This window comes from Fundulus heteroclitus, chromosome 19, assembly GCF_011125445.2.
Source record: "Fundulus heteroclitus isolate FHET01 chromosome 19, MU-UCD_Fhet_4.1, whole genome shotgun sequence".
Lineage (NCBI taxonomy): Eukaryota > Metazoa > Chordata > Actinopteri > Cyprinodontiformes > Fundulidae > Fundulus > Fundulus heteroclitus.
Window position 1 is genome coordinate 12107006 of NC_046379.1, and position 19299 is coordinate 12126304.

Genomic DNA, 19299 nt, shown 5'->3' on the forward strand with positions numbered 1-19299 from the left:
AGAGATGCAGGCCGGTATCCGCAGTTTTTCTTAACTAAACTTTGTTGAACTAATTTAGAAACAATTACATTTACCATTAATTCCACAAACAATGCGCAGTCTTGAACTATTCAGACAGAAATCTGATGCCGGTTGCATTTAATAGTATTATTAGGGCTGGGCAAGTTAACGCGTTAATTTCGCGTTAATTCATTAGACTATTAACGGCGATATTTATTTTATCGCGCATTAACGCATGTTGCTCACATGCTTTCAGTCAGTTTCAGTCAGCACGCGCTGACTGCAGCGCGCTGTCACGGAAGCACTCTCCCGCTCCCCCTCCCCTCTCGTACATGGCTCAGCGGCGCCAGCCAATCAGCACGCAGGCTCAGCCTGGCCCGCCCACTCAGCTCTCACACAAACTTAACACACAAACAGCTGAGAGAGACCGCAGCAGCGAAAAAACTTTAACAGGGGAAGTAGCACCGTTTGGCTTTATTTTAATACCGTAAATGAAATCAAGCTGTATGTTTTGTAAAAAGCCGGTTCATTTCAGTGGAAACACAACAAATTTATCTAAGCACGTGAAAAAACATGAAAACGTCGAGCCCCAGAAACGGAGAGAGGAGACGAAACTTCTGTCATTGCCCCGACAGACCCACAGACGTCTCTGACTGAGGCGTTTCAGTCCTCCATGAAACATCTAGGTAGATCAGTGGATGGATGGATGGATGGATGGATGGATGTTACTGGAGCCCACACATAACATGTAATTAAGACCTTGAAAGAACCCAGTACATATATTAAAAAGTGTTATTTAAGATAAGATAACATTAGCTAATCCTTTTTTTATCCCACGACGGGGAAATTTATAGGATTAAAGCAACAGGCAGGTGCACACAACACAGACAAAATTACATAAGGATTGAAATATATAAGAGGTGGATTAGCGAAAAAACACTGAACATAACATTATTATTATTATTATTATTATTATTATTATTATTATTATTATTTAATTGTAATAATAAAATAAAAACCACAAAACCCAAAATGTCAACAGTTTCATGATACATCAAGCTTAGGGACTGGCTAATATACAGCAGGTCAAAAAAGGCCATATTTTGGCTGCAGTGCTGCTGTTCTCTTATGAAGAAAAGATCAACTAGTGCACTAAATTCAATAGATGGGTTGAAAATATCCAGTATAAAATAAGTGCTACAAATGTTACAACACTTTTGTTCATATGGCAGCAGAACATTAAAATAAGAGTGCTCTTTACACTACTTTTGAATTCATTCTTGGAGTTTGTAAATACAATGCGATTCTTGGAGTTTGTAAATACTTCTTGGAGTTTGTAAATACAATGCGATTAATCGCGATTAATCGCGATTAATCAGGGCGATTAATCGCGATTAAATATTTTAATCGTTGCCCAGCCCTAAGTATTATAAAATTAACAGTTTTCACTATGCATTGATGAAAACTTACAATGTACGTCAGCTCTTCCTTGCACCAATACAGAAGACGATTTAAGGTGATTCAGCTTTGGATAATTATGTTTCACAGCTGAAACAGATGCTTGAATTCTTTTGGTGAAATACAGGCCGCAGTGCTGATTCACTGTCTGAGTCAACCTGCCACCAGAGAACTGTGCCCAGATTCTGCCAAATATTGGGACCAGTACTTAGTCCTGAGCCTTTTCAAGACTTATTACAGCCCGATGAAATTGCTCCTTGCAGACCCGCTTTCATTGTCCGATAAATGTCACCTCCGGTTAGCAAACTTATCAAAGTTTACTTGCACACATGTTGGATAGCACATTTCCATCAATAAAGGAAGATCATTTAGTCATGCTTAGGCTGTTTTCATACACAGCTGTGTCAGCCTCTCACTGATGAAGAACAGGTTGTTGATAACTGTGCTGTTTTTCTCATGTGGTCATGAATGGACTTTAATGTGAAGGACTATTATTGTGCTCCTAGTTCCAAACCCCAGTGTGTGTTTATCATGGCCCTTTCTGCATCGAGTTTAGTTTAACATTGACCCCAGTTTTGTCTTTGCAGTCTCCCCAAAATGCGTCTTCAATGGGAAAGAGTTCTCCAAGGGAGAGGTGTACCGCATGGACCCTTGCAAGTTGTGTCGGTGCCGTGGTGGAGTCTCCGTCTGCTCTAAGGTCGAGTGTGCTGAGCTGCACTGCGAAAAGTTCTACATCCCAGAGGGCGAGTGCTGCCCCGTCTGCATAGGTACACATGTCCAACCCGTCCTTTTACTAAAACCCAGTTTGTGATTTTAGTGAACACTCACATGGAGACTGAGGCCTTCTACAAAATTACATTGACATTTTTGCACAAGCAAAAACAAAAAAAAAAAAAAAAGATTTTCTGTTGTGTTTGCACCCCCTGTCTACATACAGTTTTTTTTCCGAATGTAAATACACTTTACAAAATGCAGATTTCTAAAAAACTGTTTAAGGTGGATCTATGTAGGCTCGATAAATGCAGCTTATTAATACATGTGAGAATGCCAGGTGTGGTGTAGGAATGCTTACAAAGATGGGGGATGTCAATTATGTGAATGGTCAGTCCCTAAAAGACCTGATGGTAGCGGAGGTTCAACGAGTGGTCACGCCAGACGGCAGCTCCCATTTTGACATACCTCATTAGTATAGATTATTAAAAATATTAAACTAGATGCCCACTTCTTGGATCACTTCTTTTTCTTTTTCTTGTTAGAAACAAAACAGAGCAATTTTTAAAACTAGACTACTATATGCAGTCTCTGAATGTCATTACACCTAAAGCTGCCTATCTTGTAACCTACCCCATGTGACCCTACCTTAATGGCCCCATCTTACACCCACCTTTCATAGTTGTTAACATATGTGGCATATAAGAGGAGCCAGCCAGGGATTCAATAAGACTTTCAGCGAGCACAGATTTGCAAGATCCTGGGCTCGTTTAATTTTGGGAGGCGTGTGCTCAAAGCCAGGTAGGCAGCTATGTCAATTTGGGAAAGAGAACCTCTTGCGGTACATCTGGCAACCACATTATAGTCGGTCAGGAGCCTGTGAATGGAGATAGCAGCCAGCATTGGTCTCTGCCAGCATACCTACAGGTAATCAAATGCAGGAGTAAGGATAGAAGACAAAGAGTTAGTGTTGGAGGAACACCTCAAAAAATATGCAGCCCTTTGGATAATTTAATGCTGTTCTGAAATCAAATCAAACCATTCTACTTACATTAAGACAATTCTTGTACATAAATAAGCAAATACATTGACTAATAATTAATCACACAATTATCCTTTGGAACACTATGTCTGACTTCGTATTAGAAATGAGGGGTATTGAACGCGAGTAGTTAGAGTGAGCCAATGTAAAACAGGGTTTCATTAATTGAAATGAAGACCAAAGGAATATAGAGTTGACATTTAAAACCATATTTAGCATGTTACATTAGAAGCTAGCATTGTTAGTGCTGTTAATAGCAGTTCTTGGCACTACTGCTGTGCAGTAAGAATATCCTGGGTTCGAATGCTGGCCAGGATCTGTCTGAGTTTGCATTTTCTCTCCTTGTATGCCTTGTGTCCTCTGCCACAGCCCAAAAATATTCGTGTTAGAATAATTGGTGTCTCTGAAATGCCCTCAGGAGGGACTGTGTGCATGCATGGTTATTTTTCCTGTGGCTCTGATGACCTCTCGCCCTGTGACCATTGAAGAAAGGGTCCTAGCATCCAACAACCCTTAACGTGATGCTGCAAGGAGAAGTAGATATAAAGAATGGACAGATAGTGCTGCTAATATGACTAAAACAGTTTAATCAAATGCCATAATGCCGCAGTCTTTAAAAAAGGATAAGGTGGTAACTTTGCTGTAATCTGTTCAGGCTATCTGTTGTCTGCAGAAGGTTTTGCCCTATCTTGCTTTCTCAAAGGCTGAATGAACCACAGACGTGCCTCGGCATGTCGTAAGTACGCACAATTTCTTTTTAAACAGCTTCTTACATTTTTTGCAATTTCTCTAAATTCATTTTAAAAACATCACTATTGAAAATAGCCAACATACTGTTTTGTTCACTTAGTAACAGCACACAAACTAGCTCCTCAAACTAGTGTTTTGAGGAGCGTGATCTAGTAGCGCTTAAGCTTGATGTGTTCACTGACCAGAAAAATATTTAATTTTTGAGTTCGCGAAAAGTTGAAAACCATCCAGTTGCAATCAACAGCTGATTCCTTGTTGCCTCTCTACTTGTCATCTCTCTTAAATTTGCTTTATAGGTAGATTTTCTACTTACTTATAATACATTTAAATAACTATTCTCGTGATATGTCTAACTAACTCCTCAGCTTCATGGAAGCCTAATGCTAAATTATATCGTAAATATTTTGTTGTAGCAGAACTGGTACAATTTATGAAAGCATTAAATGTACACTTTGAGTTTAAAAAAAGGATTAAATTTAGGCTTATCGCAGCCCAATATCGAATAGGATATCAGCAGTCTTTGAGAAAAAAGGTCCAAATTTTGACGAAAACAAGATTCTGAAGGAATCAGGCATGACACTTTTAGCCAGTCTTTGTTGCTCGTTAGATATCATTCAGATAATTACATAGCAGTACCACAGACATTTAACCTCTATTTCATATTTAATGAAAAGTGCTTTGTCCTTTTACCCTTGGTCAAACGAGAGTCACAGTGTCTTATTAACTCCGATATGGAGGGTAAACCAGCTTCTGTCTGCCTTAAATGGGTTCTATCATGTATCCCAAATAAACTATAAACAAAGCTTTGGAGAAAAAAATTATACCAAATTTTCTTTTCTTCTTTTGCTTTTGTATCAGATGTTGAGTTGCTGCCTATGGACAGCACTAAGGCCAGCTGCTGGGTGAATAACAAGTTGCGAACCCACGAGGAGAAGTGGAAAGAGGACGACTGCACGTTCTGCCAGTGTGTGGATGGCGAGCCACACTGTACAGCCATGGCCTGCAAACAGAGCTGCCAAAACCCCGTGAAGATCCCCGGAGAGTGCTGTCCCTTCTGCGAAGGTATCTGAAGGCCCTCCGAACAAGTACCCCTTTATATTTATTAAGTCTAAGAGACACCCAAAATCTGTAGGAGCGACACGTTAACCCACATACCAATGCGGTTAAGGCTCTTTGTGGCCCTGCGGCTTTATTACAAAGAATATATCTGCGTGAGCTCATTAAAGGGGAGGCCACGGAGCATTCTTCAAGCTGTAGGGTTCTTTGTATTTCTTTATTACCCCTGCCCACCAAAATGAGACCCACCTGTGTGGATGAGGGTTACGGCATGCTTTCAAAGCGGGAGGCTACTTAATTGAGGTTGATCTTTTCTTTCTTCGTAAAATTAGTCACAGCTCAGTGAGCGGCTCCTCCAACAGAATGTGCCGAGAATGGCTCAGTTGTTCTGTTTTTTTTTTTTTTTTTATAATGCAGATCTACAGTAAAGTTGGCCCAAACACAAGGCAGTCTGGAGCCATGCATGAATCTGCATTAAGCCCCTGGGGGCGCTTGTTCATCTAAACTGGCAGACTGGGGCTTCTGCGTGTGCCAAATGCATTAAACTTATTAATGGGAGCCCGTTAAGCAACTCAGAGACATAACATCCCCTCTTACAGTGCAACCCACCTTAGCGTAGTGTAATTGCTCTCCAGTTATCTGTAATTGCTGTTTAGAGCAGTGTAAATGTGTAAATAGGTAGCTATTACAGATGGAAAGAAACTTAGATTAGATGTTGCACCAGACTGGCTTCGAACAAATGCTCGTTTATGTTTGATAAAGTTATATTTTCGTGCCATCATACCACTCTTGTCTATCACCATTCCTTTGTTTTTGTTTTTTTTTGCAGAGCCATCTTATGAAACAGTTAGCCCCTTGCTGTGTCCACCATTGGAAAACTGCTCCCTTTCAGGGATTGAATGCCCCTATGGCTTTGAACAAGACCAGAATGGCTGCCTCCTCTGCCAATGCCTCAACAGTAAGTTTTACCTCTTGGTTTTAAGTCTCAAGTAATCTTTTGTTAAGTGAAATGAGCATCGGTTACGTGTCTTGATCAATTTGGTTATTTTGGCATCAGAGAAATGTACCAATCCATTAGTTTTAAACATAGTGTAGACACTCCATTAGAGCTGCCAGTATGTTTGGTCAGAGGAATGTTGTTGTGTGCAGCCCCATAGCGAACCATAACCTTGCTTTTTTCTGATGGATTGTCGTACTTATGATGAGATGACCCATCTGTCTCAACTCTTTCAGATGACTCCTGCCCCAACTTGGAGGAATACTGTTCTCTGGCATGTCCGATGGGATATGAGAGGGATGATTTGGGCTGCGAGGTGTGTGAGTGCAGCAACCCCACTCCCAAGTGTCGACCCCTGACCTGCACAAAGACCTGCCCTTATGGATATGTGTATGTTCACCCAATGACTCTATGAGGGTTGCATCACCAAAATCCAAATACTATAATTTGTCATCCATGGTTTCAGCCTGTATAAAAGTCCTCTGTTTCTGTTGACTTCGTTGGTCGTTTTGCACCTTCACTATTTTGTGCTTTTGTAGTTTGTATTTTTTTTGGACACGAACACCTCGATTCGACACTGCATCCCTTTGTGCCCGCCAGAAGCACTTTTCCTAACCACATTGAGGACAATGATTGAAATTAATTTTGTACAGCGTAATCTAAATTTATCAGAAACCATTCTTCAATTAAATTAAATTATACATGAGATTTCAAATAGTCTGGTATAGTTTGAAATAGTCTGGTTTTTGGGTCAAAAATGGAAGTAGAACAAAAGGGTATAAATGCGGGTGCAATTTGGTTAAGTTAAATTGGGTATGTTCTTACTTATCATATTGCTGTGCAGAAATCTAAAATTATTTAAATAAGCTTTGATGTCTTTCATCCAGTTAGGCTAAATTTGACCTTTGTAGTGGTTTTCAGAATCAGGTTTTCTAAAGGATGTTCCTCGAACATCTTCTGCTCTGTAGCACATTTTTACTCCTGTCTCATATGTCCAGTGCTGGGGCATCTGGGATCTTGTTCTTTTGACCAAGATCCATGCCTCATGAGTATAAGTGAGGGTTTAAGTGTAGACAGACCTGAAAACTGAGAGCTTTGCTTTTGGCTCAGATGACTCCTGTCCCAACTTGGAAAAATACGGTTCTCTGCCGATAACCGGAACACTCTCTGGTCCCCTTTCTTAAAAAGTGAGACCACCACCCCAGTCTACCACTCCAGTGTTGTTGTTCTGGTCCTCAGTGCTTTAACAATCTATTGCATAATGTGTTGTACATCTTAACTGTGACTCATTCTGGCATAAAACAGAAATTATGAATCAGTTTTATTGGAACTTGATCCTTTGTCTCTTTGTTACAAGGATCATGTACACATTTTCCCCTCTTCTTTAGTAGAGTCTGTGAGAAATAAAGGGAGATTTTAGAGTCTTCGCTAGGTATTATCATGAATCACAGCAACACAAGTGCCATGCATGATGAGCATCTGAGGACAACAAGGGGCTACTAAAGAATTGAAAATAAAGACAGAGCCACTGTAACTTTTTTTAATCTGCTGAGATCACCTTATGTAGCTAGAGATGTTGGCTAAGCTTTCCTCTGATTCAATGTTTGGTGAAAAGGTTTAGATGCATATTTTACTGATTAGCTCTGTGCCTGCTTCTGTTAATGTGTAGAACTTGTTCAGCTGACTAAATCGGTTTTACTTTATCCTGATTTGATCACATTTAGATGTGTATATATTATTAGTATTTAATTGATGAAATCAAAGCAATATAAACTCATATGTAATACGTTTAATAAATAGACAGATGTCATTTGTAAGTCACACACAATAAATGCAAAAGTTTAGTGTAAATTATAAGCAAAATATCTTATTTTAGCATCATTTGTTGCTTAGATTAATCAGGGAGAAAAATCTTTCTTAGCATCCCTTATTTTCAGGTACAAGAAGTGGACAGAAAATTAGGGGAAATGCGCCTGATATCATCTTTGATATAATGTATTTTCAAAAACACTTCAGAACTTTTGAATCAAGATTACTTTAAACGTGAAATTTATATGAAAGAATAGCCTTCATGGTTTTTGAATTTAAGTTTTTATTTTTGGAAGCCTTATCAATTAATGAATCACGTGAATCCTGTGCCTTCAAGTGTCTCAGCCCTCCTGTAGTTAGAGTAAATCGTTGTGTTCATATGATAAGTTGAGTGCTTATTGAATCTTATCAAGCATTACCTTGCAGCCTGTGCCTGCTCATTAGTGAGTATTTCAGCAGTTGTTTGGCATCCGTGATCAAAGGGCCCGTCTACCTTGGTGGCCATTCCCAGGATTCTGAATCTGTAAATGACTGTGTCTCTTTTTGAGTGTGATTAAGTTTCTGTGAGGTCCACATCAGCCTTTCAGCCCCCTGCAAGTCTTTCTCCTCCTAATCCCATTTAGCACTATCAAACATCTGGGAGTGCTTTGTGCCAGAATGCTTAGTCCCCAGGCACCACTCGCATTTCATAAATCATCATCCTGTCCCAGTACAACGATGAAAGTTACATCAGGACCAAAGAGGGCTACATGAAACAGCCACCGTATACAGTATTGATGATTCTATTATCCAGGCTGAAGATAGGCCTAATATAGTTGCAAAAGAGGGAAGAGAGGGTGATTTTGTGGGGGTAGAAAGAAGAGCAGGAATTATTTGTTTTATGCTTCCTAAGCAGCTGTTTAGGTCTTGCCTCAGAATTCAGAAATCCTCAGAGAGTCGGTGTGTCTCACGGGGCAGATTTGTCCTCTCACATTCCTGATTGTAGCTAAAACGAAACAAAACAGAAACCAAGACGTAATGATCACTTGGTGACATCCTGAGTTTTCTGCTGTTCAGACTAAGAGAACATGAAACCTTTGGTAATAGAAATGGCATGCTTTGTGTAATCTCTTCTAATATGTACAGCTTCTTTCTTTACAAATCTTTCATACCCTATGAACCGTTTCACATTTTATCACATTGCAGCCACAAACCTTAAAGTTATTTATTGTCACTATAATTATTAGAACATAAAGTAGATGATAAAGTAAAAAAAATTTGAGTAAATTGTTTCTGAAACTAGTTTTTTAACCTGAAAAGTGTACTGTGCATTCAATCCTTTTTGCTCCATTGACCCATCCATTGTCTTCTTCCTCTCCAAGGTTGGGTTGCTGGGGTAATAGGTCCATAAGGGAAACCAAGACATCCCTCTCAAATTTATTTTTCCTAGTAAACATAATTGCATTTAATCCAACAGAGCTGGTGTCTCACCAAACTTTCATTTTGGTTAAATGATGACAATAAAGATTCTTGAAACACCATTTGGATATGTTTACCCGAAATGAAATGTTAACATATAGTGGACAACTGCACTGGTTCACTTTTTTGAGTGTGGGAGAATCTGTCAACAGGACAACCACTGGTCCTGCACTTCATGAATCTAGCCTTCATGGAAGAGTGGCAGAAAAAAAACACTTTTTTTTTATTTAAAATCCTTGACAAGGCTTGTCTGAAATAGAGCAGACAGGTGTAAAAACTTGCACTGTTGAGTAGAGACTAAGCATTAACCTGTACAGTATATGCAAAACAGGTTTAAATATAAATAAAATAAAGGAAATCTGTGGCAAGACTTACAAATTGATAGGTCACAGACACGATACATCTAATTGGTCTAGTTTGACCTAAGATGAATGGGCAACACTTTTTAGGTTACTTGATATGCAAAGCGTTTGCAAAAAAAAAAAAAAAAGAAGTATACTTTTTACTTCAAAGTTATGTACTAATTAGTGTTTTTTTTCCAATAAGATACATTGAATGTTGTGTTTACAAAACCTATTAAGACAAAAATATTCAAGGGGTGTGAATACTTTGTCAGAGAACATCCTCAGAATCAAATTTGTAATTTTCCTTTAGCTAAAAATTTCAACTTTGGGAGCATAGACCTTGAGTGGCGTTTTTCAAAGCATCACAATGGAAATTTTGCTGAGCCAGTAGTCCATTAATAGAACCTTTGTGTCTCCCCAATAGCGTCTGTTCCCCCTAGAGCCCAAAGTATTGCTTGGCATTTCACATGTTGTCATCTTTAAACAAAGCCTTGCTGTAACATTGCCGGACTCTATCTCATTATTTCTAGATAGAGGGTCTGCTCGGTCACTCACAGTGTTGTTTCTATCACTATAATTGCTCTTTAAACATACATTGAATCCTCTGTTTGCTAAATCTGAGATGTGCATCTGCTTTATGGGATGCATTATGGACTTGAGGACCTGTTTAATTTTGGCAGATGGGTGATGAGGCCTTAGCATGAAATAGAAAAAGATGTGGATATTTTTCATTCCTTCATCGGCAATTTGACAGTTTGTCATCCTGTAGCCCATCCATGTTTATTGGGCAGATCATTTGATCCAACTGGTCTGTTTCCAGCTTCTGCATTTCATTTTTGCTTGAAAGCTACTCTTATAACTTCCCTCCTAAATTTCTGTCTATTGTCCATTTTGACCATTGGAAGCGACTTCTCCTGCCTTTTTATTCTTTAACATCAACAATGAATCTGCGTTAACCTTTACCATTCCACCGCGCACTCACTTTTATATACCCACCAGAGACCTTTGGAGACAATAAAGATGGCAACGGGTGAAATTGAAAGCATCTGAAATGTCTTTAAATTGCCTCTTTCAGAGTCTTTAGGATTGGTATGGTGTGCAAACCGCAGGAAATTCACATGTTGGCCTTTTATTTGACGTTCTTCAAAGGCAGCCAGTATACAGCGAGAAAAGCTGGTCCAGATGTTGATTATTCTTGACTTTAGAAGGCTGCTTTCATCGTGTCACAATGCCGTGTTACCCCACAGGTCTTGAAGAAATCCACTCTTTAAAACAGCGATAGGCTCCGTGTGAGACGTCGTATCTTACGTCCAGTTGGAACAACAGACATGTGATTAAATGTGCTTCAACATGTATTTGTTTCTCACCCTGCAGGAGGAACAAGCACGGCTGTGAAATGTGTCGCTGTGTCAAATGTCCTCCCTTCACCTGTGACAAGCACTGCAGCAACGGCTATCGGCAGAACAGGAAGGGCTGCAACGTCTGCATGTGTGAAGGTAACAAAGTTCTGCTAAGTATCTGCATCCCATCACGGGTAAAACAGAACATCTCTGAGCCAGTGTAAAGACCAAAACACACCGGATCTGATTTTGGCATCTGGGTTGACAGACAGTCGTGTGTTCGTAGCAGTTAGAAAACGTTGAAGTGAACGGGACCGCGATTTGCTGTGTCTGAGTCGCCGACTGTCCTACCAAGATATGTCTGTTTTCGTCGAACCTATGCATCAATTTGTTAGTCCTGAGTCAGAAAAGAAGTGAGACATGGTGGCACAAGTAAAACATATCCGCTTTGGGGACAATTGAATTCTTTTTTACATTTTCCAAAGTGCACTTACCTCAGCTAAGCGTGAGGGTGAGCTGAATGGATGACCTTAATTCCCAATCCTGCTTTTATCCTGAAGGTTTCGGCGTCATGCTCAGCAACAGACTTGGTATCATTTAGGCCTCCCACCTTCTTCCTCAGTGGAACAGAAGCATTTCCATTGACTCTGTGCAGTTTGGGCCCTGCAAACATAAACGGATAGACCAAAACTTTTGAGGAAAATTTACCAACTGTTTGTTTCTTGGTCCAAGGGTCACCTAGGTAAGCCTGTCTCAAAGCAGTGGCTTTCAGACTGGATAGTAGATGTGTTTGCATAAACTAGGCACCCTTCGGAGGGCCTATGCACCGACTCAACTAGAGGGGCTGACCGCCTTTTGAGCCTTCGTCAGAGGAGTACCCATTGAGGAGATCTGCGCCACAGCAAGCTGAACTTCTCCCGATACTTTTGCAGGGTTTTATATGCTGAATGTCACAGCTCAACCACTTGGCATCAGTGGCACCAAGCAGCTGTCAGTGGCATGCCCTGTTCACAGTTGGTCTTGGGTGTGTGGGGTCTGCATCGCAACCTGGGTGTCAGGGTTTTTCCATTGTGGAAAAGAACCCCCTCTATATAGGTGGGGTGTGGGACATGGCCCCCCTTGGCACTCACAGTCTTGTTTTCAGCCAATAACGGCTGGCAGAGTGTAATAGGAGGTCACGCTTCATGCTTCCAGGGTTACTAAAGTACCCCACAGTTTTGTGTGACCGTTTACTCCTCCCCTGTGAGATTGGAGGGTTACTGTACTGTTAGTGCTTAGTTTTCTCCAGTGGATGTTCGTGCGGCTGTTGTCGCTTAGAACTCCCTCAAACCGTAAATTTAAAATGGATTTTCAGATGCCCACATCTTATGCAAGGTGTTTATTTTTCCCATTTTGGGAATATTATAAATACCATGTTTTTGGACAGATTGCATCTGGTTCCTCCTTTTCTGCAAACAGGAACGCAAACTGACTCTCACCTTCTGTAAATAAACCACTGTTTACCTGATTTTAAAACGCTGAATAATCCTCTATTTTAGACTTGGAAAATATAAAGGAAAGAGAAAATATTCTTTGAAGCACAGTTGTTTTATTAATGTTTTTTTAAGATTTTAAATTATATAAAAATGGTCCTTTAAGCATCTCCCCAAGTGGTATAGTTCACAGAGTTCAAGCTGTCTTCCAGGTATTTTCAGACCTTAAAAGCTGTGTTGTAACAAGTTGGCAATTTATTGTTCCTAACAAGGTCTCTAAGTGCAGTTTAGCAATCTCTTATACTAAAAGCAGTGTATAACTAAGTAAAATTACCTAGAAATATCTCAGTGGCTTTCCGTTAAAGCTGCTTTTACTCTTAAGTGCAAAGAAAATTACTTGAAGATCAAAAACATCATATTTTCTCTATGAAAAATCTTACCTATCCTATCTTACATTTGTTTGACAACAAGAATAAGCAAGTGGTATGCCTGCCATCATTCATTGTCCATATTTGTGTTTGTAGAAAATGACCATGTCCCAAGCATGACTGTCCCAGCCCCTACGCCCAGTTTCTGCCTAACCTCCAACGGACGGCGGTACGAGGAGGGTGACAGCTGGCATGACGGCTGCCGTGACTGCTACTGCCACTCTGGACGGGAGATGTGCGTGCTCATATCGTGCCCCATGCCCAGCTGCTCTCATCCTGTTGTGAAGTCCGACCAGTGTTGTCCTACGTGTGAAGGTAAGGTTTTCACACTGTGGCGAGCATTCCCATGTCGCAGCTATGATTAACGCATAATGGTGTTATAACTACACCGTGAGTCCAATGCATGAAGCGTGTGCCGGGCAGCAAAGTCGATGGGAATTTGTAGTTTTCTAAAATAAACCGAAACAAAAATAAGATGTGACTTATAAAAGAGCATCTATCTTGAAAGATGAAAGAGACAGTTCAGGATTTGAGGAGGCTAGTTAGTCATGCATTTCAATGACATGCACATGACCAATTATCCAAACTGGGCCTTGAGATCATTTGGCAGACTTTTAGGACAGCCAGTAGTGGAGTTGGCAACAGTGTCTATTTCCCTTGTAAAATATCATCGGCTTCTGTGTAAAAAAAGATTTAAAAAAAGAAGAAAAAAGCTCATTTAAGTGTCACCACAGTTTGACCGATGCATAAACTATCCGAGGGATAAACTTCTACGACATTTTTAGGAACAGAGTTGCTTTAAGACTGCAGAAATCAGGTTTGGTTTAAGCTGCTCTCAGACTACCTATGAGCTTCAGCCTTCAGGACCAACTCATTTAGATTTGTGACAAATTAAGCGCCAGGACAGTTATCTACAGCGAGTAAGAAATTAACTGCCTATAATCTTTTAACACAACCTTATTTTAAAAATAAAAATTTGCGAATAATCTCTATTGAAGCCTGACACATTACTCCTGTTTTTTTTTTTTTTTAAGGCAGTTACGTAAACATTATGCACAGGCCTTTTTTCTTCAACTTCAGATAAGAGTCTCACTACAGACGCTGCATGAAAAGATAAACTGTGTGATGAAACGTTGAAGTGTAAGCATTTTCTTTCCAAAACCATAACAGAGTTTGCATGGTGTGGTCACACTTACAGCAGCAGTACCCAAATATTTCCCTCAGCTGGGACTAACATATAATCTAGCCTTTTAGGTTTTTATCTTCCCGACGTATCAAATATGCACAGTCACATTCTCTATGGGTTTCTTTGGTCCTGGAAGGCACGCTGGTCCACGCCCACACTTTTGCATCTACAACTCTCCCACTCATAAGGGATATTTATGGCGGGGTGACTCAGCTGCCTGTTCAAATATTTAGAAATGAAAGACTGTCTTCTACTTTCGGCTGGGCTCTCTGTTCAGTCAGGGGACGGCCGCCTAACTCTTCGCAGATGTGTTCTGCTCCGCGAGACACTGAAGATGTTTTCAGCTGAGTGTGTGAAAAAAGCAGATCTCTGTGTAGCGCCTGAGGCTTCCTTTTATTAGACAGTGGTCTGCTCTCATAACCTCTGACCTCGTTTACTCTTTCAAGATTGGTGTTTCGCTTCATCGAGTCAAGATATTAAGAAAAAACTGAATGGATCATGATTGCTAAAGCAATCTCTAATGAAAACGTTCCACTGATCTTCACAGATTTATGACTGCTTTCAATTATGTTAATAAATATAAATGAATAGTCTGTTAAAATTGCTCAAAACCCCCCAGTTCTGAAGGCTGAATCCTTTGATTCCTGATGAGAAATCTCTATTACAAATTTAAGAGAACCAGGAGAAGGATTCTTCATCATTAATCAAATTCATCAAAACAGTAATCAAGGATTACATTTATAATTAATTACATCAAGATCTATTTTCTAATGATCTATTGAAGCAAAAGAAGCACAGATACAATAAAACAACATCAGCAACACCAATTCTATGATCTAAAGGCAAGATGGATGGGGAAGAGTTTTCTAAATAAGAAAGGAATGTTAAAACATCTAAGCCCCTAAAGATTCAACACTTTATGAAAGGTTTTATGATCTTTATCTCTATCTCGCTCGCTCTCTCTTTCTGTCTGGAGCTTAAAGAAAGGACACACAGCATAATTAGGAGTCATAGGACATTTTAGCTGCTCAAAAAAGAAAAGTTTTGAAAAAGAAATTCACTGGAGGAACCGCCTCTAGGTCTGTCGGCTTCTGACTTTAGAAACTGCACCACAGAGAGAGCCTGCTTGGGTCAGACCGGGTCCCGTCACTTCACTTTCTCTCTTAGCTTGAGGATTTGTCAGCTCCCAGTTCTTAACAGCGATTCTGTCTGTCCAGGGTGGGGGCGTAACACGGGACTTTTCCTGGTTCTGATTCAGGTTGTTGCATGTCCTGGGCGCGTTCACACTTTGGGTCGCCCCTGAACGGAAAACTATGCTCTTCAGAAAGCCACTGAGCGATGGTGAGACGTGAAGGAAAGACGTGACAAAGTGTTTCAGGAATTTTACACAAAATACGGACAAAAACAGAGTGAAAGATAACGTTTATCCCAACCAAAATCCCCAAAACTTGGTGAGGCTTGTTTTTAATTCCAGATGGGGTTTTTCTGCTTCCCTGAGTCACCACACAAAGGTACCTGAACATCACCAGCCTGACCAAATAACCTGAATAGAGCTTTGGCAGCTAGTAATAGTTTAACATTACAAAGCCAAATCGATCAGGTGATTTAGCAACCTGGGGCTTAATAAGAAGTTGTTTTGGCTTATTGTAGCTGCTTTCACATATTTCTCCAATAAATATGTTACCACGTAGGCGTGGGCAATACAAACTTAACATTTTAGCACCATATATTGTGGTACTATTGTGAAGGGGATAAAAATGATGATAAAAGACAATTTACAGCTTCGTGCAGCTATTTAGGCAGCTGTGTGGCTGTGACTGCATGTCAATTAGCCCAATAAACACAATTATTGTCCTTAAAAAAAAAAAACATTTAGCTATGTAACATATAATGTAATAAAAAAAAATTAAATGTATTTCATAAGGACACTAGTTACATACAGAATTGTGATTTTCTTTTTCCACCAAACTGTACAAAGTAATTAATGAGATTTTTTAAAATTTGTTGATATCTATTGATGCTCTCAAGAAATCAACAGTGAAGAAAACAGCAAAAATAACAATATTGGCAATTTTGGGGGTTTTCAGAGACCACTAGTTTGAATTGATCGTTTATCAAGATATACTGGAATTCTTATCACCATAGGAAATTGTTTTGCAATATCGATAAAACGATATGATAAAGGCCCATGCTTACAACCACAAACCCTCCACTACAGATCACTTTGTCCTTTTAGATCATACAAAGTAATCTGCCAAGATGAGGGGCCATGTGAGCTCATAGGTTATGTCGCTCCTATTGTAATCAAAGGAGTATCGGGGGCTCTTAGTTTACAAAGTCACAACCTACAACCCATAGCCTTCACCTGAGCTCTGTGTTGCAATCCACATGCATTCTCTTAAATACGTTCGGTGTTTTCAATTTATGCTAATCATGTTCCACCATGTGTTCATTTATCTAGGTTGGTAAATAAACAAAAGATTTTCTGAAAATCTGGTTTGGAAGCGTCCTGCAAAAGTTCTTTCATGGTAGTCAGAGGAGGCTGTTAAAAGTGTGGGAAAGTCAGTTAGATGTTTGTGGTCAGTGGTCAGCCACAGAAGACAAAAAAGGGGGAAAAAAATTGTGTTTTATTTCTCCACCAGATGAGTCCGGCAGCGGCCAGCCTGAGGGGATGGACATGGTGGTGTGCAGAGCACCTGGAGGGGAGTTTTATGTTGAGGGGGAAACCTGGAACTTGGATGAATGCACGCGCTGCACCTGCAGGAAGGGACGCGTCCTGTGCGACACTGAAGTGTGTCCCCCGGCTCTCTGTCAGACACCCAGCAGAAACAAGGACACCTGTTGCCATGTGTGCCCAGGTAATAAAAAGAAAAGGGAAAAGGAGGGGTTCCCTTCAGGAAAACAACAAGGCTGAACAGCTTCAGGATGGACCTTCTGAACCTGGGAGGGGTAGCTGGCTGATGAAGTGCTATCAGTATGTGGTTATGGAGGGTCTTGCATGTTGCTCTTTGTGGGCAGCTTTATATCAAACACAGAGGCTCATAAAGAAACCAGGCAAGACCGGTTGGGTTTACGTAGAGCTCCCCCAGGCAGGCAGCGCTACATGTGGACTGCTTTCACCCAGCTGCCCACATCAGAAACCCATCTAACCTTCCGACTGCTGAAGGGACGGGACTGTAATCATTCTGCATCTGCGCTGTACCGCTGGAGAGGCAAACATGAAACCACATGCACATTTTATTTACAACTGAAGCAAAACATTTCAGAATGCCTCACACATTTATAAACTTACAAACAGCGTTTCCCATGCACTCCCAACAACGGGGCCCACAAATCATCTATGCATGACTGCGCCTGGGAGCTGCTCCTCGAGAACGCCGGCGATGCCTTATCGCTGCATCACCCCACACAAAAGCGGACCGTCAGAGGCCACGCTTTGATATATGTATGGGCCTGGTCACCAGGAATGTGGGAATAATACACATCTCACTGTACACATCTGTCTCACGCTGTAGTGGATGTGTACAGTGGGGCAGGGCCGTGTGTATCATGCTGACCGGGTCTCACAGTCATTAAAAGGCCACAGAGCTCGGCTCTGCAGTGAAGCGAGGTCACAGATGGAGATAAGTTTGGAGATTCAGCTGACAGCTGCCAAACAGAGTCACTTGGAAAGCTGCGCCCCCGAAGCCCAGTAACTCTTGTGGATTGAAACGTTATACATCATGAGTCACTTAGAAGTAGGCTTTTTATTTAGACAATGCATGGCATTCTCTGTTAACTGTTGACGCATATTTCTGGCTTCACTTAAGCGATGTAAGGGGATCTGATGTGACGGGCCTCTACAGTTCTTCATTACTCACCGGATTTCCATGTGTTCAGCCACAGGAGAGACAGACAAGCCGCCGGTGAACAGCAGCCAGCAGGAGTTCTGCGTAACCGTCGAAGGAGACAAGCTGCAGGCCGGCGACTCCTGGAAGGCCAACGCCTGCACGAGCTGCACGTGCAACAACGGCACCATTCAGTGTTTCTCTCAACGCTGTCCAGCGGCCAGCTGCAGGGTACCAGTCTTACGCAAGGGCCAGTGCTGCCCACATTGTCTCGGTACGTTTTTTTGGGTGGGTGTTGAGAAAAACTGAGAAAGGAGAAAGCTGCCTTCTGTGAGGGAAAGCTATCCTTACTCGGAACTGTGTTTTCTCCAGTGGACACATTTTAAATATAGGCACAGTGCCTTCAAAATGTCGTCAAGGACCTGGAACTTCACATCTTGTCCTAGCATCCATAAATTCAATGTATTTTATTGGGATTTTATGTGATAGACCAACAAAGATTAGAATTTAAATCTAAGGTAGAATAAAAAAAATACAAGGTTTAAATTTAAAACTTAAATTTAAAAATTTAAAAGGGAATACTTAACACAATGTAACCTTTATTTTTTTTGAGCAGCCTATATATGTCTATCTATCTATCTATCTATCTATCTATCTATCTATCTATCTATCTATCTATCTATCTATCTATCTATCTATCTATCTATTCACCCCCCCTCCCCCCTTGTTCCTTATAAAATTCAGTGGACCCAGATGAGTTCAGAAGACACTTAATTTGGGAACGTGGTGGTGGTAGCATCATGGTGTGTGATTAATATTCCTCAGCAGGGACAGGGAAGTTGTTCAGGGTTGATGGAAAGAGGGATGGTGCTAAATAAAAGGTAATACTTGCAGAGATAACCTGTTAGAGGCTGCAAAAGACCGAAGACTAGGCTGGAGGTTGACGCTACACATACTACTAGAGCTACAATATAGTGGTTTAGATCAAGGATCGTATTCATGAGTAAGAATGACTTACGGTAGTCAAACTACAGACCTACATCCAATTCAAAGTTGGGACAAAACTTGAAAGTTTGCTGTAAAGAATTGTTAAAACAAATTTAAATCACTCTAGAGTGCAAAGCTTAGTGTGGACATCGGCAGCAGCCACAGCTGTCTGATTGTTATATTGCGGCAGACTTGTGAAGACACCGTTTCAGTAATGAAATTAATTAAATATAAATGCATGGATGAGTTTTTCAAGATCCTGCTGGGACATTAGTGCTTTAATCCTGAATATTGGCTCCAGGTGATAGAAGGCCATCCGTGTATTTGTTGTACTGTAATGCTCACCTTTCCATTTGAAAGGTCGAGTATTTACTGGAGTTATTAGCTGTAAAGTTCCAAGTCAGGATGCTACAATGTCTAAGAAAGGGAACAAC

The 19299-nt window shown here is 40.7% G+C and overlaps 1 protein-coding gene across 1 annotated transcript in view; it reads left to right on the forward strand.

Moving 5' to 3' along the window:
* Positions 1 to 19299, forward strand: part of crim1 (cysteine rich transmembrane BMP regulator 1 (chordin-like)) — a 53233-nt gene that overhangs the window by 27380 nt on the left and 6554 nt on the right. The window contains exons 5-12 of the mRNA XM_012880114.3: positions 2046 to 2225; positions 4820 to 5023; positions 5847 to 5975; positions 6251 to 6404; positions 11000 to 11121; positions 12962 to 13180; positions 16694 to 16909; positions 17931 to 18152. Coding sequence (XP_012735568.2) covers positions 2046 to 2225; positions 4820 to 5023; positions 5847 to 5975; positions 6251 to 6404; positions 11000 to 11121; positions 12962 to 13180; positions 16694 to 16909; positions 17931 to 18152 — 1446 coding nt within the window. The remainder of the gene's footprint in view (positions 1 to 2045; positions 2226 to 4819; positions 5024 to 5846; positions 5976 to 6250; positions 6405 to 10999; positions 11122 to 12961; positions 13181 to 16693; positions 16910 to 17930; positions 18153 to 19299) is intronic.